The 22,448-nt window shown below is 49.2% G+C and overlaps 1 protein-coding gene across 3 annotated transcripts in view; it reads left to right on the top strand.

Moving 5' to 3' along the window:
- Positions 1-22,448, top strand: part of LOC141069073 (uncharacterized) — a 104,740-nt gene that overhangs the window by 10,019 nt on the left and 72,273 nt on the right. For all 3 annotated transcript variants that reach the window (XM_073558385.1, XM_073558384.1, XM_073558383.1), the window contains 3 exons: positions 15,899-16,015; positions 16,621-16,761; positions 17,001-17,184. In XM_073558385.1, coding sequence (XP_073414486.1) covers positions 15,899-16,015; positions 16,621-16,761; positions 17,001-17,184 — 442 coding nt within the window. The remainder of the gene's footprint in view (positions 1-15,898; positions 16,016-16,620; positions 16,762-17,000; positions 17,185-22,448) is intronic.

Here is a 22,448-nt window from a genome sequence, read left to right as displayed (position 1 = left end):
GGACAGGTGTACCTAATAAAGTGGCCAGTGAGTGTATAGTATAGTGTAAACATTCTGAATCTCCGTATACATTTCAGGAGGCGGACACAAACGCTCTCAGGCTCAGTATGGATTACACAAGAATATGAAAAGCTGTAAATAGGTTATGTAACACAAGCGTACAGCTGTATACAGTGTTTGGATAATCTTAAAGCTCCAAAAATATTGCCGGAGTAACAGACAGACATTCACAGGCTCATTATGGATTACACCAGAATCTAAATAGCTAAAAAGGTTACTGTATCAGAAGCGTACAGCTGTATACAGTGTTGGCCAAATTTTAAATCTCTGTATATATTTCCGGAGTCATCCTCAGACGCTCACTCAGTCTGGGTTTGACCATAATAAAAAATGTTGTAAAAAAGGTACTGGATAACAAGATAGCAAGTATATATATATATTATAGGGTACAATTGAAATCTCCATATACATAGTCCCGTAGTCACTCTCAGACGCTTACGGATTTGACCGTAATACTAAATGTCAAACAAAGATACTGTAACAAGATACAAGTTGTATCGAGTATAGGGTAAAAATTGGTATCTCCAATTCACCGTATATATAGAAGGCGTAAACCACACACGCTCACTCACTATGGATGATACCGTAATACAAAATTTTGAACAAAGGTACTGTATCAGCACATACCAGGTGTATCCAGTCTAGGGGTAATTGTTAATTTCTGTCTATACTTCCGGAGTCAGACACTCACAGGCTCACTATGTATTACAACAGAATTTAAAAAGTAGAAAAAGGGAAAGGTAGTCGAAGCGTACAACAGTATACAGTGTTGTGGTACTTTTAAAGCTTCGTATATATTTCAGTCTCAGTAAGCCAGTCCAGACTCTCCGCTACTGGAAACTAAATGGATACAAGTAGAGACGGAAAGTTGAGTGTTAGCAAAAATTTGGGAATTACTCATCGTGGGAAAACTTCTCGGTACATGTTGCAGAGGTGATGCAGACCCTCAATTACTGTGTCTGTGGAGACAGCGAAAACGGTTCTTTGTGAAGAAAGGATCGCTTTATCGCAGTAGCGTGGATCACATGACCGTTACTCGTCTCCATCAAATTGTGATCACAGGGAGAGATGTAGACATGGTCCTCACTGCCTATCATGATGTGTCTGGTCGTTTTGGAGTGCAAAAGACAGAAGCCACAGGCCGTAGACGATTCTATTGGATTGGCATGAGAGGAGACATTGAAAAATGGTGGCAGGAATGTCACACGTCAGTGACTATCAAATGTGAAAGGTGATCATAAAGCACTTCATCCGCTTGTAAGGTTACGTCCATTACAAATGGTAGCCAGTAGCTCCGCCTACGGACGCATGACGCTGCATGCGTCCTGCGTCCCCTATCTTTAGCACTGGGGACGCAGGCTGTGCACAGGTATGCGTTTGGCGCTGGTCGGTGCAGCGTCAAAAGGACGCATGCGCCGCCAAACGCATGCCTGAGCACGGCCTGCGTCCCCAGTGCTAAAGATAGGGGACGCATGCAGCGTCATGCGTCCGTAGACGGAGCTACTGGCGGAGGCACGGCAGGGGGTGGGGCTTAGCGGTGGCCATGCGCAGGCCGCTGCTGCGGCCTTAAACGCAAATGTGAAACTAGCCTAAGTGCCACACCGTTCTCTTCCTATTATGGTATACATTTTCTGGCCTTGCACGCTGTGCTAAGTTGACCGTCTGGCCAAGCTGTCCTGCAACTTTTGGTTTTTGGTCCACGTTTTTAGACAGCTACGGGCCTGCCAGATAACCGCTGCTGCAATGTCAATGCCTGCTGCAGATCCTTCTCCTTATCTGAACTATTGCCAGCGCCACCCTCCTCCCCCAATGGATGCCAATCCGGGTCCAGAACTGGGTCATCCATCACCTCCTCTTCAAAGTCACCTGCACCTTCCTCTTTGCCTTCCTCTGTGTCACCGTGTAAGGGGGTATAGTATGCGGGAAGGGGCATGTGTGGTGGTTAGTCAATTCCCACCCAGCTCTCTGACTAACCCTATAAGCCCCCCTTATAAGTAATACACGTCCAATACTTGTGGAACTATAAATCCCAGCATAACCATATCATTTTGGGCTTACAGCGCAGAGAACCTCTGCGACACATACGGGCCATTTACAATAATGCCAGTCCCTAATTCATAGTAACATAGTTTTGAAGGCTGAAGGAAGACCTTATGTCCATCTAGTTCAGCCTATTTTTAGTGCAGCTGTTCTGCATTGTTGATCCTGGGGAAGGCAAAAAACCCACAGAGTAGAAGCCAATTTTCTCCATAGGGAAAAAAATTCCTTCCCCTAAGCTGGGTCAACCATCTACCTATAATCTGTTATTCGTAACCTTCTATACTGTTACTCACAAGAAAAGCATCCATTCCTTTCTTAAATTCATTCAGTGAGTTGGCCATCACCACTTCCTCAGGAAGAGAATTCCAGAGCCTCACTGCTCTTACCGTGAAGAACCCTCTTCTATGCTGGTGAAGAAATTGTCTTTCCTCCAAACGAAGAGAATGCCCCCTTGTTCTTGTCACAGCCCTTGGTACCAACCGTTCATTGGAGAGATCTCTGTATTGCCCTCTGATATACTTGTACATATATATTAAGTCTCCCCTAAGTCTTCTCCAAGCGCATACACAGCGCCCCCTAGCTGTAAAGGGGGGTCACTGCGTCCCTAATTAATAAATAAATATATATATATATATATTATTATTATTATTATTATTATTATTTATTATTTATTGTTATAGCGCCATTTATTCCATGGCGCTTTACATGTGAGGGGGGTATACATAAAAACAAGTACAATAATCTTAAACAATACAAGTCATAACTGGTACAGGAGGAGAGAGGACCCTGCCCGCGAGGGCTCACAATCTTCAAGGGATGGGTGATAATACAGTAGGCGAGGGTAGAGCTGGTCGTGCAGCGGTTTGGTCGATCGGTGGTTACTGCAGGTTATAGGCTTGTCGGAAGAGGTGGGTCTTCAGGCTCTAACTATATATATATATATATATATATATATATATATATATATATATATATATATATATATATATATATATATATACACACACTACAGACCAAAAGTTTGGACACACCTTCTGATTCAAAGAGTTTTCTTAATTTTCATGGCTATGAAAATTGTAGATTCACTCTGAAAGCATCAAAACTATGAATTAACACATGTGGAATTATATAATTAAAGTGTGAAACAACTGAAAATGTCTTTTATTCTAGGTTCTTCAAAGTAGCCACCTTTTGCTTTGATTACTGCTTTGCACACTCTTGGCATTCTGTTGATGAGCTTCAAGAGGTAGTCACCGGAAATGGTCTTCCAACAGTCTTGAAGGAGTTCCCAGAGATACTTAGCACTTGTTGGCCCTTTTGTCTTCACTCTGCGGTCCAGCTCACCCCAAACCATCTCGATTGGGTTAAGGTCTGGTGACTGTGGAGGTCAGGTCATATGGCGTAGCACCCCATCACTCTCCTTCTTGGTCAAATAGCCCTTACACAGCCTGGAGGTGTATTTGGGGTCATTGTTCTGTTGAAAAATAAATGATGGTCCAACTAAACACAAACCGGATGGAATAGCATGCCGCTGCAAGATGCTGTGGTAGCCATGCTGGTTCAGTATTCCTTCAGTTTTGAATAAATCCCCAACAGTGTCACCAGCATGTTTGGGTCGCAGTGGCACGCGACGCTTGGGTGGCGGAATTGATATCGTCCGGGTACAAAATAGAGTTTGTCGGACTCCCGCCACAGCGATTCTTCCGTTCCCGACTTTCCGGGACAGAATCGCAGGCGGAAGATTTGTTACAGGCTATAATGACGCTACAGCGCAAAGGGGTCATTGTCCCAGTGCCGCAAGGCGAAGAGACGCAAGGTTTTTACTCCAACCTGTTTTCGGTCCCCAAAAAAGACGGGACTGTGAGGCCAGTACTGGATCTAAAGATCCTGAACAAATTCATCAGGGTCAGGCGGTTCCGGATGGAGTCCCTCCGCTCGGTCATTGCAGCCATCGATCCAGGGGAATTCCTGGCCTCGATCGATGTGCAGGATGCATATCTACACATTCCGATATTTCCTCCACACCAGAGGTTCCTGCGTTTTGCGATCGGAGGGCGACATTTCCAATTTGTGGCTCTGCCCTTCGGTTTGGCCACTGCCCCCAGAGTCTTTACAAAGATAATGGCGGTGGTTATGGCCATCCTGCATGCACGGGGCATGACGGTACTACCGTACCTGGACGACCTTTTGGTAAAGGGGCCGTCGTTTCAGGCGTGCCAGGGGAATGTCAGTATCACACTGGATACCCTGGCCCGTCTAGGCTGGTTGATCAATCGAAACAAGTCGTCCTTGGTTCCAGCCCAGAGAATCGTATTCCTAGGCATGGTTTTCGACACCTCCCGGGGGCTGGTGATCCTCCCTCAGGACAAGGCGCGAAGGATCAAGCAGGGGGTACGGAGCCTTCTACAGCCGGGCACCAGATCCATCCGGTACGGCATGAGTGTGTTGGGCAGAATGGTGGCGGCGATGGAGGCAATCCCGTTTGCCCAGTTCCATCGCCGTCCGCTTCAGCATGCGCTCTTGTCAGCATGGGACCGGAGGCTGCTGTCTCTCAGTCATCGGTGCAAGTTGTCTCCGCCGGTCCGGCGATCACTCCGATGGTGGACTCGCGACTCGTCTCTGGTCCAGGGGAAACCTTTTCCCCCGGAACAGTGGTTGGTGGTGACGACCGATGCAAGCCTGCATGGTTGGGGAGCAGTTTTCCAGAGTCACACAGCCCAGGGGCGGTGGTCCATTCGGGAGGTAATTCTGCCGATCAACATTCTGGAGATACGGGCAATACGATTGGCCCTGCAACATTTTCAGCGTTTGCTGAGACACCGGCCGGTGCGCATTCAGTCGGACAATGCTACAGCAGTAGCATATGTCAACCATCAAGGGGGCATGCGCAGCCAGGCAGCCATGCGCGAGGTTGGGCTGGTACTGCGTTGGGCAGAGAAGAACCACGTGGTAATTTCAGCGGTGCACATTCCGGGAGTCGAAAACTGGGCGGCAGATTTTCTCAGCCGACAGGGGGTCGCGGCAGGGGAATGGTCCCTGCACCCCGAGGTCTTTCAACAGATCTGCCAACGGTGGGGGACACCAGACGTGGACCTTATGGCATCCAGAGAGAACGCCAAAGTACAAAGGTTTGTCGCTCGATCCCTCGACCCGCAGGCAATCGCAGCAGACGCTCTGGTGCTTCCGTGGAGCCAGTTTCGTCTCCCGTACTTGTTTCCCCCGCTGCCTCTGCTTCCAAGAGTCATCAGAAAAATAAGGAGAGAGAAGGTTCCAGCAATTCTGCTGGCCCCAGACTGGCCCCGGCGGGCCTGGTATGCAGATCTGGTTCAACTAGTGGTGGACGTACCTTGGCGTCTCCCAGATCGGCCGGACTTACTGTCCCAGGGGCCGATCTGCCATCCGAACTTAGGGGCCCTGTGTTTGACGATGTGGCCATTGAATCTTGGCTGTTAACACAGGCAGGATTCAGGCGCGATGTGGCGGCCACGATGGTGAGTGCCCGAAAGCCTTCCTCGGCTAGAGTATATCACCGGACTTGGGAAGTTTTTTTCCGTTGGTGTAGGGATCGCGGAGTGGCTCCTCTGGTTTTTTCGCTCCCCAACGTACTGGCTTTTCTGCAGGCAGGGCTGGACGCGGGATTGGCTCCGAGTTCGCTCAGAACGCAAATCTTGGCCCTGTCGGTGCTTTTCCAACGAAAAGTCGCTTCCGTCTGGCAGGTTAGGACGTTTATGCAGGGGGTCGCACATTTAGTACCCCCCTATAAGGCGCCGACGGAATCATGGGACCTGAACTTGGTGCTCAGGGCCCTTCAGGAGGCTCCTTTCGAACCATTGCAAGAAGTCTCCTTACCTTACCTGTCCAGAAAGGTCGTTTTTCTGGTAGCTATAACGTCTATTAGGCGGGTTTCGGAATTGGCGGCCTTATCTTGTAAACCGCCGTTCCTGACCTTTTATAAAGATAAGGTAGTTTTAAGGCCAGCTCCTCCCTTCTTGCCGAAGGTTGTGTCTGCATTCCATATCAACGAAGACATTGTCTTACCCTCGTTTTGCCCGGCACCGGTGCACAGGGTAGAAAAGGCATTGCACACCCTGGATCTGGTAAGAGCCCTTAGGAGGTATGTGACAAGGACAGCGCCATTCCGCCAGACAGACTCTCTATTCGTGATTCCAGAAGGGCGGCGGAAGGGGCTCGCTGCGTCCAGAGCGACTTTGGCCAGATGGGTTCGCCTGACGGTCCAAGAATCTTATCAAATCAGTGGCACGCCGGTTCCGGCAGGGATCAAGGCACACTCGGCTCGAGCAGTGGGTGCCTCATGGGCACTGCGACACCAGGCTTCAGCGGAGCAGGTGTGCAAAGCAGCTACCTGGTCCAGTTTGCATACGTTTGTCAAACATTATAACGTACATACCCAGGCATCCTCGGATGCAAGCCTGGGAAGAAAGATTCTCCAGGCAGCAGTTGCGCACCTCTAATCAGGGGCGCAAATTAGCATGGATTGGGTGAGCTAAGATCCCGCCCAGAGGACTGCTTTAGAACGTCACACAGTCTCTGTGTCCCCCAATGAGACGAAGGAGAAACATGGATTTTTGTGAGTACTCACCGTAAAATCCTTTTCTCCGAGACGCTCATTGGGGGACACAGCACCCACCCTATTAGCCAGTTGGCATTTACTTATTTTGAGTTATACAAATCCTTGTGTAAGGATTAGGGTGGCCCCTTTTTCAGACGTATAATTTCTTGCCTGAGTTTAAGGCGCGTTCTCTTTTTTTTGTATACTTAGTGTCAGCCTCCAGACGGCAGAAGCACACACCCACAGTCTCTGTGTCCCCCAATGAGCGTCTCGGAGAAAAGGATTTTACGGTGCGTACTCACAAAAATCCATGTTTTCTTGCCATAATACAAATTCTAACAGTCTATTCAGTAGGACTATCAGCTGTGTATCCACCAGACTTCTGCACAACACAACTGATGGTCCCAACCCCATTTATAAGGCAAGAAATCCCACTAAATAAACCTGACAGGGCACACCTGTGAAGTGAAAACCATTTCCGGTGGCTACCTCTTGAAGCTCATCAACAGAATGTTAAGAGTGTGCAAAGCAGTAATCAAAGCAAAAGTTGGCTACTGTGAAGAACCCAGACTATAAGAACCTAGAATACAGTATTTATATATATATCATTTTCAAGGGGTCCTGACTGGGGGGGACATCCTTTAAAATAGCTGCCTTCTGGTCCCATCCCTGGCTCCCTCGGCGATCTGCAGCATCTACTGCGCTCTCCCTCTCCCCCTGCGACTTCCCGGCCCAAATTTAGCTCCCGGCTCCGGTCTAGGCCTACTACAGGGCTAGGCTACGCCTCCCGCTGGCCAATCATTCACGCCGACGCCCCACCCACCCCCTCCGGCCTATCGGTACGGCCCTCTCTCACCTGGCCCGGCAACACTGCGCCTTTATCTCCCAGACCCGGCAACCTTTGCGCCTCCTTCGGCCCCCCTCTCCTCTTCCCTGGAGTAAACGAGCGGGAAATCTGCGCGCTCTACAGGCTCCACCCATGACCTGGCACCATTTTCATGCTGCTCTGCAGCCTTACACCTCAGCTCTCGGACTCCATCCTGCTACCACTGTGGTTCTGCCTATCAGTTTGCTCCCGGCCAGGATTCAGGTCTGTAAGCTCTGTCACTGGATGTCGGCTCTCATCCCCCGGTACATGGTCCTTCACTCTCTTCCTATCTATGTCTAACTCTAGGGAGCCTCACTCCCACCCTCCTCCCATTGTAGTCCACTTTGCATGCTCCTCCCGTAACAAGAAGTTTCCCTCTGGTCAGACCTCATCTCTCTGCCATAATTGCAGATCGTCTAATATGTCTTCCTAGGACCTTGCAACGAGAATGTGCTCTCTCTTGAGTGGGTGACATCTCTGTCTCAGTCAGCTGACCTAACCAAGGTGTCTCACACTTTGGTCTGTTCTGGAATGGCTTCCTAATCTTTGCCCTGCTAGCGGGCCTCAGTTACCCCCCTCGGATGCGTCGGCTGTTGACCCTTCACATGCCCAAAGGGATTCCCCTCGCAGGAAGTCCAGAACTTCATACACGCGCGCTCGCATTAGCTCACCGTCCAGCTCCTCATCTCCATCACCACCTTCCAGGACGCCAGCTCCCTCCGTGTCTCCTTCATCTGACGCTCCAGAGTCAGACCCCCGTTCTGAATCAGATTAAGATCTGGACTTGGCACAGGTCTCCAAACTGCGCGACAGGGATAGTTTGATTGTCGCATTTAATGAGACTCTTAACATTAAATACTGAGTTCTCTCCCTCTGAACAGACTGTTTCTTTCAGGAAAACGAAGTGCCCTCCCCGTGTCTTCGCCTACCACGATGAGTTCAACAGGATCTTCGCGGTGGAATGGCAGCACCCAGACAAGCCTTTCCAGAGAAGAAAACGAATGGGCGTCCTGTATCCTTATGAGCCTGGCCTGCTTAACAAGTGGGCAGCGTCTCCTTTGGTGGAACCTCTGGTCTCCTGGCTGACCACAAGGACTATATTTTCTCTGTCTGACAATTCCTCCCTAAAAGAACCCTCCCAACAGACACATCGAAGCTCTGACCAAGTCTGCCTTTGAGGCCGCGGGCTCTTCCCTCTGCCTGTCCTTCGCGGCTACCTGGGTGGCCACGGCACTGTCCGCCTGGGCGAAGCATCTCCGCCAGGGTATCGTCTCTAGTGCCCCGGCCGACGAGCTGGCAGATCTGGCGGACCAGATTGGCCACGTGGGAAAATAACTCTTGACTGCATCTCTCGATGCAGCCTCCTGTTCAGCTCTTGCAGCCGGCAACATCGTCACCATCCACAGGGTCCTGTGGCTAAAAGCCTGGAACGCTGACTCGGCTTCAAAGAAGTCCCTCACAGGTCTTCCCTTGCACGGTTCTCATCTCTTTGGAGAAGAGTTGGACAAGATAATTTCCAATGCCGCTGGAGGAAAGAGTACGCTTCTACCCCAACAGAGGGTCAAGCGTACTCCCCATCGCACAGTTCCTTTTCGCTCCTTTCGGAGATTCCAACCACAGAGTAACCCCCTACAGGACAAGTCAGTCCCCAGTGCATCAACAAAGGAAAGGACCTGGCGTTCAAGACCTACTCAATGCCGGCCTACCAGATCAGGGACCAACTGATTCTCATCAGCATGACAGGTCACCCCCACCTGGGAAGTCTTTTAGGGTGGGCGGTCATCTCCTTCAGTTTTGGGACGAGTGTCTATCTGTAGTCGACAACGCCTGGGTCCGAGACATCGTCTCCTACGGTTACAAGATCGTTTTCCACACTCCCTCAATTTCGTTTTTTCGAGTCCCGTCCATCGAAAAAAGCCCTTCTCATTCCGGGCTTTTTAAGGCTATCGACTCCCTCCTGAAGGTTGGCGTCATCTCCGTTCCCACACGAGCGATTCTCCAGGTTTTTATTCCAACCTGTTTTGTGGTCCCAAAAAAGGACGGCTCAGTTCATCCCATCCTGGACTTCAAATTACTGAACAAATATGTACGTCTGTGTCACTTCAAGATGGAGTCCCTTCGACGCCTACCTGCATATTCCTTTTTTCCCCCGCACCAGAGATTCCTTCGTTTCGCCATTCACGGAGTTCACTTCCAATTCGCAGCACTACCCTTTGGCTTAGCCACCGCCCCCAGAGTTTTTACAAAAGTAATGGCAACAGCTCTGGCCATTCTACGCAGCAGGGGCGTCCTAGTCATTTCCTATCTAGATGACAGCCTCTTCAAGGCCGCAAACCCCTCGGCTTGTCAGGAGAGTCTGCAGATCACCCTGGACACACTTTCTCGGCTGGCTGGATTGTAAACACCGCCAAGTGATCCCGGTCCAACGTCTTGTTTTTCTGGGAATGCTCTTCTACACCGCCCCTGCAAAGACCTTCCTACCCAAGGAAAAATCTCTAGCACTCATGCGTGGAGTTCGGTCTCTCAGGGGTCGCTCCCTCCGCTTCTGCATGAGCGTACTAGGCAAGATGGTTGCTTGCTTCAATGGAAGCAGTTCCGTTTGCTCAGTTTCACCCGCATCCTCTCCAACTCTTTCTTCTGGCGAGATGGCGCAAGTCGATCCGTCCTATGGATCGAGTCGTCTCAATTCCCCCGCGGATAAAACAGTCCCTGAAATGGTGGGAGTGTTCCCAGTTGTTCCATCTCGGGAGGTCTTTCCTTCCCATTCGTTGGAAGATTGTAACAATGGACGCCAGCCTTCTCGGCTGGGGAGCAGTGTTCCAAAATTTGACGGTCCTGGGTCAGTGGTCAGCTCGGGAATCTTCCTTCCCGATGAACATTCTGGAACTCCGAGAAATATTTCTTGTGCTGCTTCATTGGCAGGAACTTCTTCTCGGATATCCGATTAGAGTCCAGTCTGACAATGCCACGGCTTTGGCGTATGTCAATCACCAAGGGGGAACTCGAAGCCGGGCAGTGATGTCAGAAGTCGCTCGGATCCTGTCTTGGGCCAAGCAGAATGTTCCAGCAATTTCCGTGGTGTACTTACCAGGAGTCGAAAACTGGGCGGCAGACTTTCTCAGCCGAGAGGATCTTGCCCCAGGCGAATGGTCACTGAATCCATCAGTCTTTCACAGGATCTGCCTCAGATGGGGGAATCCGGACATCGATCTCATGGCATCCAGACTCAACCACAAGGTTCCTCAGTTTGTGCCCAGAGCTCGTGACCTGCTAGTGATCGGATATGATGCACCAGCGATACCCTGGGCACAGTTCTCCCTTCCATACCTATTTTCACCTTTATCGCTAATCCCCAGGGTAGTCCAAAAGATAAAAGCGGAAGCAATTCCAGACATCCTCCTCACCTGAGATTGGCCACAAAGACCCTGGTACGCAGAGTTGGTCAACCTCCTAGCGGACACGCCGTGGAGACCTCCAGATCACCCGGACCTTTTGTCTCAGGGGCCCCTCTTTCACCAGAGTTCTCAGTCGCTCAAGTTAACGGCATGGCTGTTGAAGCCACGGTTTTGAAGTCGGCTAGGTTCTCTGGTCAGGTCGTCCAGACAATGATTAAAGCAAGGAAGCCTTCATCTTCCCGCATCTACCACTGGACATGGAAAGCATTTTTCCGCTGTTGTGAAACTCACCACATCACTCCAATGATTTTTCACCTCCCATCCATGTTGTCTTTTCTGCAGTTGGGTCTGGAGTCCGGACTGTCTCTTAGTTCTACTAAAGTACAAGTTTCTGATCTGTCCATTCTGTTCCAAAGGAATTTGGCCGTTCGCCGACAGCTCAAAACATTCATCCAAGGAGTAGCTCACTCCGTTCCTCCCTACCAGTCCCCAGTAGATACCTGGGATCTTAATTTGCTGCTCGACATCTTACAGTAGTCTCCGTTTGAGCCACTGCGTGAGATCTCTTCCACATTCCTTTCCTGGAAGATTGCTTTCCTGGTCACTTCACTTCAATTAGATTGGTTTCAGAGCTAGCAGCGCTTTCTTGTTGCGCTCCTTACCTGGTCTTTGACCAGGAAAAGGTGGTCCTATGTCCGGTTCCATCCTTTATTCCCAAGGTGGTTTCTGGTTTTCATCTAAATGAGGACATTGTACTTCCATCCTTTTAGTCCACCCCCCTCTATCACCCTCTAAAGCGGGCTTAGTGAGAGCTGTTCGTCTTATCTGTTCAGGAGTGAGCCTGTTCGGCTCTCAGATTCTCTGTTCATCATCCCAGAAGGTCCACGAAAGGGTCTCCCTGCTTCCAGGTCTACCATTGCTCGATGGATCTGTCCCACCATTCTGGAAGCTTACCGTCTACTAGGTAGAACATGCCCACTAAGGATCACGGCATACTCCACACTTTTGGTGGGGGCCTCCTGGGCAGTCCTCCATCATGCGTTGGCCTCACAGCTCTGCAAAGCTGCTACATGGGCTTCTAGTCATACATTTACCAAGTTCTACAGGGTTCACACTCATGCTTCATCAGATGCAAACCTTAGTAGAGAGGACATGCACGCGACAGTGGCCTGAGCTCTGACTTGAGGATATCTTGCTTCTTCCCACCTTTGGGACTGCTTTGGGACATCCCGTGGTTTCCTGTGTCCACCAATGTAGCAAGAGAGAAAACTAGATTTTGGGTACTCAACGTAAAATCTTTTTCTCGGAGCCTTCATTGGGGGACACAGCACCCGCCCTTGTTTACTGTTGTATCAGCTTCTGTTCTTATCTGTTACATTTGTTCTGTAATGTTTCTGCTTCTCCTACTGCTTTCTCACTAACTGATTAGCTTTCTGCTAGTTGGTGGGTGTATACTGCTGGGGAGAAGCTAACTATTTTTTTGCGTAGTGTCAGCCTCCTAGTGGCAGCAGCATACACCCATGGTTTCCTGTGTCCCCCAATGAAGGCTCAGAGAAAAAGATTTTACGGTGAATACCCAAAATCTTGCTTCTCCACGTTTTGTTTTATTTTTTACCTCCTTTTTCTGAAAATCATAATTACTCTTATTAGTTCCCGGAGTTGTGTGAGAACTTGTAGCATTTGTGGTGAGCTGTTTTTTGTTTTTTTTTGTGTTTTTTTTTTTTGTTTTTTTTTCTCCCCTTAATCTTGAAGGGAGGTGCAGCAACTGAAAAACAGCAGTTCTCGGGTTCAGTATTCATTTTCTTTTATACTGTTCACCATATGGGATAATTTATAGTTTGTGTTTATGGATTTATATGCTTAGTTTTTATTATCATGTTTGGGGGACTAAAATACATATATAAAAAGTTTACATTTTTTAAGATACCCATTTTTCTCTATTTTTTAAAAATATATTAGTATATAATAGTTTGTCTATTTTTTATTTTAATATATTTCTTTACATATTAATATTAAAATTATGCTCATATTTTATGAAGAATTTATTTATTATATTTGTGTATGAGTGTTTACATATATCACATATACTATATTATATAAATTATTATAGTATATTAATAAGGTATATATTCTCATTCTCATATTCCTTCTTTCTGATGTTGCTGTCACTTGGCACTGCCACATCTTTTATCATTGCTGTCTTCCGATCCTTGTCTACTATCACAATGTCTGGTTGGTTAGCCAACACCTGCTTATCCGTCTGGAACTTGAAGTCCTACAGGATTTTAGCCCTTTCATTCTCCACCACTTTCTCTGGGGTCTCCCACCTGGACTTAGGGGGGCTTAACTAATAGCAAAGCCACAAAAGAGGACTGAAAATCCTCCAAAAATTAAAAAATACAGCAGAAAAAGGGGGCGGCACTGCTTACCTGCCCAGGTCTTTGAACAAATGCACTACAGGATGCAGCCAGCCCACATAGCAAAGATGGTGCAAAATACTAAATAGACCGACACTCACCACCTACCCAAGTATACATTTGCACAGTAAAGGCCTGTATAGGGCGCTGTTCATATGTAGGTAATGCATAGTGTCTGGTTCTCAGCCTATTAGTCACACCTATACTATTCGATTAAGCGGTCTGGCCATCACTCTCTCAATGCATCCCATGTAAACACCCTTGTATACAAGACCCAACGTGCTGGGCTTGGCCGCATCCTGAAAAATATAGTGCACAAAATACATATAAATATGTGAGGTATTGGTCCTTATTTTAGCCAAGATATGCAAGCTCGCAACCCACGTCAAGCCGACTAATCGAATAGTAGGGGCATGACAAATTGTGCAAATGTACTGTATACTAAGGCCTCTTTCACACTTCAGTTTTTTGCATCAGTCAAAATCCGCCAAAAGGACGGATGCTGGATCCATTTTAGAACTGATGACAACGGATGCGACCCATCCGTTTTTTTGACGGATCCGCAAAATGAAGAATTTTAAAGGAATCGCAGCCTGGAAAAGGAGAGAGAGAGAGAGAATTTTTTTTTTTTTTTTGTCCGGCACCCAGAAAGAATTTCGGGTTAAATGAGTGTCTGGAGGATCCGCCAGAAAAAAAAACGTTGCAAGCTCCGTTTTGAAATCTTTGAGGATGGTGACGGACAGCAACTTTTGGCGGATCCTCAAAAAAAACGGATGCAACGGACAGCAATCTGTCACAATCCGCCATTAATGAAAGTCAATGGAGAAAAAAAACGGATCCTCAAAAGAAAATTGAGGATCCGTTTTTTTCAAAACCTGGCGGATTGTGACTGATTGTAAAAAACTGAAGTGTGAAAGAGGCCTAAGCAGTCACCCCCTCCATGAATGGGTAGGTGGTGAGTGGCGGTCTATTTAGTATTTTGCACCTGTGTTGCCAACATCTTTGCTATATGGGCTGGCTGCATCCTGTAGTGCATTTGTTCAAAGACCTCGGGAGGGGTAAGCAGCGCTGCCCTTTTTTCTGCTGTATTTTTGAACATAGGGGGACTCTTAGCCCATATGCTGCACAGATGTTCCTGTATACAGTTCCCGCTACTTGTTTGTGGCGTTCAGTATACGCTGTTCCCGCTTGCATTTTGCATCCTTCCACTATACTGTATGTTGGACTGTTTCTGAGTTTTCTTTGCACCGTCTGCTCCTTGGGTCTTGTCTTGTGTGGTAGATTCCTGCTTCTATGGATCTGGTACTTAGTGCTTGCTCTTGTGCCGCTATGATTAATGCCTCTGTGCTGTCTCGGAGTCCAGCTTTCTCCAGCCATTGGTAGGACTTCTCCATGTCAGCCACCTTCATTATCTGTCGATGGTACTTCCCATGCAACGGCTTGTCTTACCATGGCGCTTCATGTTCCTGTTCTTCCTTCCAGATCTTCTGTTGCTGCCTTGGGCATTCTCCCAGCATCTCCTCTTTTGGGGCCATTTTTCTGATATATTCCTGGATACTCCTTGTTTCATCCATAATGGTGGCTTGGATGCTTATCAAGCCTCGACCACCCTGCTTTCTGTTGGTATATAATCTTTGAGTGCTAGACTTGGGGTGGAGCCCTCCATGCATTGTGAGGAGCTTTCGTGTCTTCACATCTGCAGCTTCCATCTCTTAATAATTAATAGTAATAATTTTTATTTATATAGCGCCAACATATTCCGCAGCACTTTACAATTAAGCGGGGACATGTACAGACAATAAATTCAATACCAGTTAAGACAATTTACACAGTGACATTAGGAGTGAGGTCCCTGCTCGCAAGCTTTCAATCTACAAGGAAATGGGGGGACACAGGAGGTGAGAAGTGCTTGTTATTTCAGGTCTGGCAATTATAATAGGGATTTTCATATAAAGCTGCATGATCCGGTCATCAGCCCGTGTGTTTAAGTGCAATAATCAAGTATCAAGTGCGGTTATTGTGTGCATGGAGGGTGTGGAGACAGATGAATAGTAGGGTGCAGATTCAGAATAAGATTTGGAAGGAGGGAACAGGGCAAAGTTAGTTTACTGAGTAGTTGATGTGGTCGGCTTGTTTGAAGAGATGGGTTTTCAAAGTGCGCTTGCATAGGTCGTGGCTAGGTATCAGTCTGATTGTCTGGGGAAGTGCATTCCAGAGAGCTGGTGCAGCATGAGAGAAGTCTTGGAGACGGAGGTGCGAGTTCGGATTACGGGGGATGTTAGTTGATCTCTTCTTTTAGCCAGCACACTATGCCCACAGGGTATCTGATAACTGGCAGGGCATATGTATTGATGACACAGATTTTATTCTTCTCATTGAGCTGGCTCTTTTAATATATTTAATTAAAAAAATAGATAAAGCAAATATATGCTAATAATAAATATATATGTATGTATGTATATATGTGTGTGTGTGTGTGTGTTCAAATAATGTGCAGAGTTGCCTGTATGTCACCTGAATGTATCTGACGCTTCCTTATCTCACACAGAACATTGAGGTTGCGCAGCGTCTCCCATTGGTGAAGGTCTGCAATGTAGATAACTTCTCCACTTCCCACTACCACTTGCCTGAAGCCTATGTAGACCGAGAGATGGACACTGAGCAGGTGAGTTATAGCTGGAGCCATCGCATTGTGGTATCTCCCGGGGGAGCCCTAATGGCTGCCATATTGGTTTGTCATCACCTTTTAAGTAGACTTTAATTTTTTTTTTTTTTTTTGCCAAATCGTTGAAATGGTCAGACGCAAAATAAAAAAAATGCTTTTAATTTTTTTTTTTTTTTTTTTGGCACAAAAAGTCGCATATTCCACTAAAACGTAACATTTGCACTAAAAATTTCTGACCTATAAAATTACTCCGGTTTGTAGTAAACATGCACTCAAAATGTTGCCAAGTTTTTTTTTTTTACTTTACAAAGTCACGATTGATGAATGCCAGAAAAACACCTAGAGACACCAAGCTTTGACCACAGTGATGGAGCTTAAAGGAATAATAAGGCGAAAATGCAAAACAGCAAAAAAGAAAATGGCACAAATGCAGCAATGAATGGGACCCTAAATGGGGGGGGCTGCAAATCTAATATTGCACGCAGTTTACAACCAATCTCCAGCCGGTCATGCTGGGACTAAGTCTTGGAGCTGCTGGAGAGCCACAGGTTGCAGAGCACCGCTGTACAAGCAGTAATTTTCTGACCACGTTTATTACTTTCCAGACTGACGCCCGCTCTGCAGCCGTGGAGGAAGAGAAGCGGCTGAATGCACTTCAACAGGAAGAGGACCGTGAAAGGCGGGAGCAAATGGAGAAGGCCGTCCTCCGCGGATCTCACGCTTTAAAAATGGTTCAGCTCGCCCAGGTCAGTGATTATACAGGGGTGATATCGTAGACTTCAATGGGAACTGAGCTGCTCCGTACACTGTGTGCAGGTACTGGCAGTGGGGTGGTCCTGGGTGTTGCTCCCCCCGATCTTATATTGATGACATTTTCTAGGGATAAGCCATCAATATAATAGTCCCATTTAAGAACGGCTTGGTTTACGCAGCTTGTCTGTTTTTTTTTTTTGTTTTTTTTTTGTTTTGTTTTTTCCTTTCCCAGGATAGGGAAAGGCTGATGAAAGATCTGGAACAGATGCAACAGGATGACCTATCCAGACGGCGACAGATCGTAGCAAAGATGCCGCAGCAGCTGTTTGAGCCGGCCTACCGCCGAGCAGAGATCAGGGAGGAATGGCAGAGGGAGCTCGAGTCTGCATTCGAGGACATGTATACGAGAAATGCAAGTAAGAGCGTGCTCAGTCTGTTTCCATTCAACCTGAGCTACAGGTTTCCTCTCTTATGCAGCAACGTCACGTCAACAGCGCTGCAGTCAATCAGTGAGCTCAGTAGCTTTAAGTAGCCCGTAGTGTCTATTCAGGCAGAGCCTCTGAGCTCACCGATTGGCTGCAGTGTTGTTGAAGTGACGAGTAAGTAAAGCTTTTTTCTTTATCGCCTTATTGGGGGACACAGAATACCATGGGTGTATGCTGCTGCTGCTAGGAGGCTGACACTATGCAAAAACAATGAAATTAGCTCCTCCCCGGCAGTATACACCCACCGACAGGCACCAAGCACCTCAGTTTGTGCTTAGTGTCTGTAGGAGGCGGACCGGGATCTCCCCAGATCCGCATTTTTCTTTTCAGGTTTAGTCTGAACTTTTTAATTTTTCCCTCTTTTGTCTTTTAGGTTATTTTCCATCGGGAAACAGGGTGTAGTTGTCACCCTGATTTCCCATATCATGCGGCTGAGCGAGCAGTGTGGTGTCATCCACATCGCAACTCTCAGTACCGCAGGCAGGACTTTTCCCTTTCGCCTTCCGGTGATAAGGGTTGTGGACAGGTGGCTAGTCCTTGCCGAATCCCCCTCCTCACCCCTCTCTCGGGACAGGGCTGAGAGGAAGACGGCGATCGCAGGTATTTCAAGCCGTCTTCTGCAGGATGCGGGTACAGAGGACTCCCTTCCCCCCAGCGGCCTGCCGTTTCCCCGTGGGCCCCTGTGGTCATCCTCTTCAGGGACGTCAGGTAAGTGCCTGTACGTTCCCTCCGGCCCCGCATAAGCTCCGTGAATGGCAGAAGTTGTACCTTTGTGATTTCAGGTCCACAACTTTTGAATTTCCCGCCCTCTCTGCCTGCCGCACACTCAAGCCGCTTGTTTCTCACTCCCAGGGAGACACTGGGGATTCCTCCAACAGCGTCACAAGCAGGGGAGGCAGACTTCCCAGGGCCACTGTCAGATCAGCTCCGTTATGTCGGCGCTGGCATGGAGCTGCGGCGTCTTCACTTTCACTTTCACTTTCCCTCACAGTCTCCTCATCGCTGTGCTCCCTCCTCCCTTCCTGAGCGCGCTCTTTTCAGCGCGCCTTTACTAGCCCATCACAGGGCTCTTTTTCGTTTCATATGCCAGCCTCCTCCTTCGGCCATGCCCTCTCCTTCGCTGTTAACCAGTCATGGAGCGGCCGCTAAGCTCCGCCCCCAGCCTCCAGCACAAGGTTTTCCTGGTTGTCTCACTCCTTCCTGCGCTGTTTGGGGGACACTTCAGCGTTTTCTGCTGCTCACAGAATCTCGGTAGGCTCTGCTCTGAGGCAAAGATTAGCTCTCCTCGGCAGTTATTCCTTAAATCCTGCGGCCATTCAGTGCAGTCTACTTATGCCCAACCCTTCAGGGGATCTCTGCTTCAGGCCCACCGCTATCTATTACGCCTGTGCGCGCTGTAAAAAGAAGTGGGCATCAGGTCAGTCGTCTCCATTCTGCCCCCCCTGCAGTCCTTCCAATATGTCAGCATCTCAGGAGCGCACAGAGTCCCGGGCGGAGGGCGCTCTTCCCTCCTCTCTCCCCCCGGAGTGGGCCGTTACAATGTCACAGTCTGTGTCTGACTTGACAAAAGTATCACAGTCGCTGGTCCAGGTTTTAGAACGATTACCTCAGCTATCCTCAGCCACCTCTGCCCCGACCACCTCTCGGGGTGAGTCGTCCGCACCTGACCGCGACCTTCAGAGAGACAGACGGGGAAGGTCTTCTAGGAAGCGGGCTCGGTCCACTTCGTCCTCGAGCTCGCAGGGCCCTTCTGCTCCCAGGCCTCCTTCTCCTTCCTCAGATGACAGCCTTCAGTCAGGCGATGATTCTCATTCGGAAGCTAGCTCTGAGGGGAACAGCGTTTCTAAAACGCGGGACATGGTCGATAGTCTGCTTGCAGCTATCTTCCAAACACTAAAACTTAAACAGGATGAGGCTCCAGCTCAGGAAAGCTCGGTTGTCCTTAGACGAGCCAGACCTCCGTCCCGAACCTTTCCCAATCACAACGATTTCAATATTACCTTAGCCAAACACTGGGAGCGCCCTGAACAACGTTTCTCAGGCCGCAAGTATTTGGACGTTCTGTACCCCTTTGACGCAGAACTGCTCTCAAAGTGGTCCAAGGCTCCAGAGGTAGATCCTCCAGTATCCCGGATAGCCTCTAAAACGGTGCTCTCTCTTCCAGACGGGGCGTCGCTCACAGATCCTACTGACAGGCAGATTGAATCTCTGGCTAAGTCTATCTTTGAGGCATCTGGCGCCTCTCTCTGCCCTATTTTCGCATCCGCCTGGGTGGCGAAGGTCATTTCCGCTTGGGCAAAAATCCTTCGCAGAGGCATCTTAGCGTCAGCTCCTCAAGTCGAATTGGCAGATCTTGCAGATCAGATTAACCAGGCGGGAAAATACCTTTTGGCCGCCTTCTTGGACGCGGCCGGCTGCGTAGCAAGGGCTAACAGCAACATAGTAGCTGTACGCCGAGTCCTTTGGCTAAAGTCATGGGATGCGGACACTACTTCGAAAAAGTCGCTTACCAATCTGCCATTCCATGGCTCTAGGCTCTTTGGAGCAAAGCTGGATCAGATAATTTCCGATGCCACTGGAGGCAAAAGTACTTCGCTTCCCCAGTCTCGACCAAAACGTCCCTTCAACAGAAGGGGGTTTCGACCATTCAGGCCTTTTCGTCCCTTCTCTGCCACGGAGAGGGCCACTCAACAGGATCGGCCGCCTGCCACCAGGGAGCGGGATCAGAGGAAACCTTCCTACAAACCCGCTCCTCGCTGGAGATCTAGAGGACAATATTCCAGATCTGCAGGAGCCAATTCCGGCAGATTTTCGTCTAAGTGACGGGTCACCCCCACCTGGAATTTCTTCCAGGGTGGGCGGCAGACTTTCCTTTTTCGCGGATGCTTGGCTGTCCGTTGTAGACGACGCTTGGGTCAGAGAACTCGTCGCATCCGGTTACAAAATCGAATTTGCTTCACTCCCGAACAGACGGTTTTTCCGGTCTCGGCCTCCGCGACAGCGGGCCCAGATTCCGGGTTTTCTGCAGGCCATTTCCTCCCTTCTTTCCGCCGGAGTCATTGTTCCCGTTCCCTCAGACGAACGGTTTTCCGGGTTCTACTCCAATCTCTTTGTAGTCCCGAAGAAAGACGGCTCTCTTCGTCCTATTCTGGACCTCAAATTGCTCAATCGCCACGTGAAGATTCTCCATTTCAGGATGGAGTCTCTTCGGTCGGTGATTGCTTCCATGGAGCCCGGGGAATTTCTCTGCTCGGTGGACATTCGGGATGCCTATCTCCACATTCCAATATGTGTGCAACATCAGAAGTATCTTCGATTTGCGTTTCAGGGAGACCACTTTCAGTTCACAGCTCTTCCTTTCGGCCTGGCTTCAGCGCCCCGGGTTTTCACGAAGGTGATGGCGACTGTGATGGCCATCCTTCGCTCCAGAGGGATCCTCATCATCCCTTATCTGGACGATCTTTTGGTCAAGGGTTCGTCTCGCCAGGACTGTCTCCGGAGCCTTCAGATAACCCTGGACACTCTCAGCCGCCTAGGTTGGCTAGTCAACAAGGAGAAGTCCATTCTGGTCCCCACCCAGCGTCTGACCTTTCTGGGTATGGAATTCGACACGGAGCTAGCCCGTGTTTTTCTTCCAAAGGAAAAATTTACAACTCTGTCCAAGTGCATCAAATCTCTCAAGAGGCCTGCTCCCATTCCCATTCGGTTCGGCATGAAGGTCCTGGGGAAGATGGTGGCCTCCATGGAGGCAGTGCCCTTTGCGCAGTACCACCTTCGTCCTCTCCAGCTGTCTCTGCTTTCAGCCTGGGACAAGACCACGATGTCCTTGGACCGTCCTATTCGGCTTCCTCTCAGAGTGAGGCAGTCTCTCACTTGGTGGCTACGGCCAGCGTCAGTTCTCCAAGGGAGGTCCTTCCTTCCTCCTCAGTGGCAAATCATCACCACCGATGCGAGCCTTCTAGGATGGGGAGCCGTGTTCCATCAGAAAGCGGCCCAAGGACGCTGGAAGCCACAGGAGTCTCTCCTTCCAATCAATCTTTTGGAGATCAGGGCGATTTTCCTGGCCCTTCTTCACTGGCAGCCCCTCCTTTCCGGCAAGCCGGTCCGCATTCAGTCGGACAACGCCACGGCCGTGGCGTACATAAACCATCAGGGGGGTACGCGCAGCAAACAGGTAATGTCAGAAGTGGCCAAGATATTCCGCTGGGCAGAACGTTACGTTCCGACAATCTCTGCCGTCCATATTCCAGGGGTGGAAAATTGGGCAGCCGACTTTCTGAGTCGCCAGGGCCTAGCGTCCGGCGAATGGTCCCTGCACCCCGCGGTTTTCTCTCAGATATGCGACCGTTGGGGCACCCCGGATGTCGATCTCATGGCATCTCGGATGAACCACAAGGTACCGCAGTTCGTAGCCAGGTCCAGGGACCCTCTAGCCGTCGCATGCGACGCAATGGTGACTCCGTGGTCCCAGTTTCAACTTCCGTATTTGTTCCCGCCTCTGGCATTGATCCCTCGGGTGGTAAAAAAGATAAAATCGGAAGGCGTACCAGTGATTCTAGTTGCTCCAGATTGGCCAAGACGGCCTTGGTACGCGGAGCTGGTCAACATGCTCGCGGACGTTCCCTGGAGGCTTCCGGACCGTCCAGACCTTCTCTCGCAAGGTCCCCTTTACCACGAGAATTCTCAGTCTCTGAGTTTGACGGCATGGCCATTGAGACCGCAATTCTAAAGGAATCAGGTCTGTCCAGTCAGGTTATTCAAACTATGATCAGAGCCAGGAAACCAGCCTCTTCCCGCATTTACTATAGGTACTGGAAGGCTTTTTTCCGTTGGTGCGATGATAGAAAAGTCTTCCCAATGTCGTTTTCTATCCCGTCTATCCTAGGGTTTCTTCAAGCTGGGTTAGACGCGGGTCTGTCCCTCAGTACGCTCAAGGGCCAGGTTTCCGCTCTCTCTATCCTCTTCCAAAGAGAGCTAGCTTCTCTACCACAGGTCAAGACCTTTCTACAAGGGGTTTCCCACGTGGCTCCCCCTCATCATTCGCCAATAGACCCGTGGGATCTCAACCTCGTTCTTAACGCGCTCCAGAAGGCGCCGTTCGAGCCTCTCCAGGACATTCCTTTGTCCCTTCTCTCTTGGAAGGTCACCTTTTTGATCGCCATTTCCTCCATCAGAAGAGTTTCTGAATTGGCGGC

The sequence above is a fragment of the Dendrobates tinctorius genome, unplaced genomic scaffold (assembly GCF_039654945.1).
Source record: "Dendrobates tinctorius isolate UK_male_01 unplaced genomic scaffold, ASM3965494v1 ptg000256l, whole genome shotgun sequence".
NCBI lineage: Eukaryota > Metazoa > Chordata > Amphibia > Anura > Dendrobatidae > Dendrobates > Dendrobates tinctorius.
Note: the sequence above shows the minus strand (reverse complement) of the source record. Positions and strands in the feature narration are given on the sequence as shown.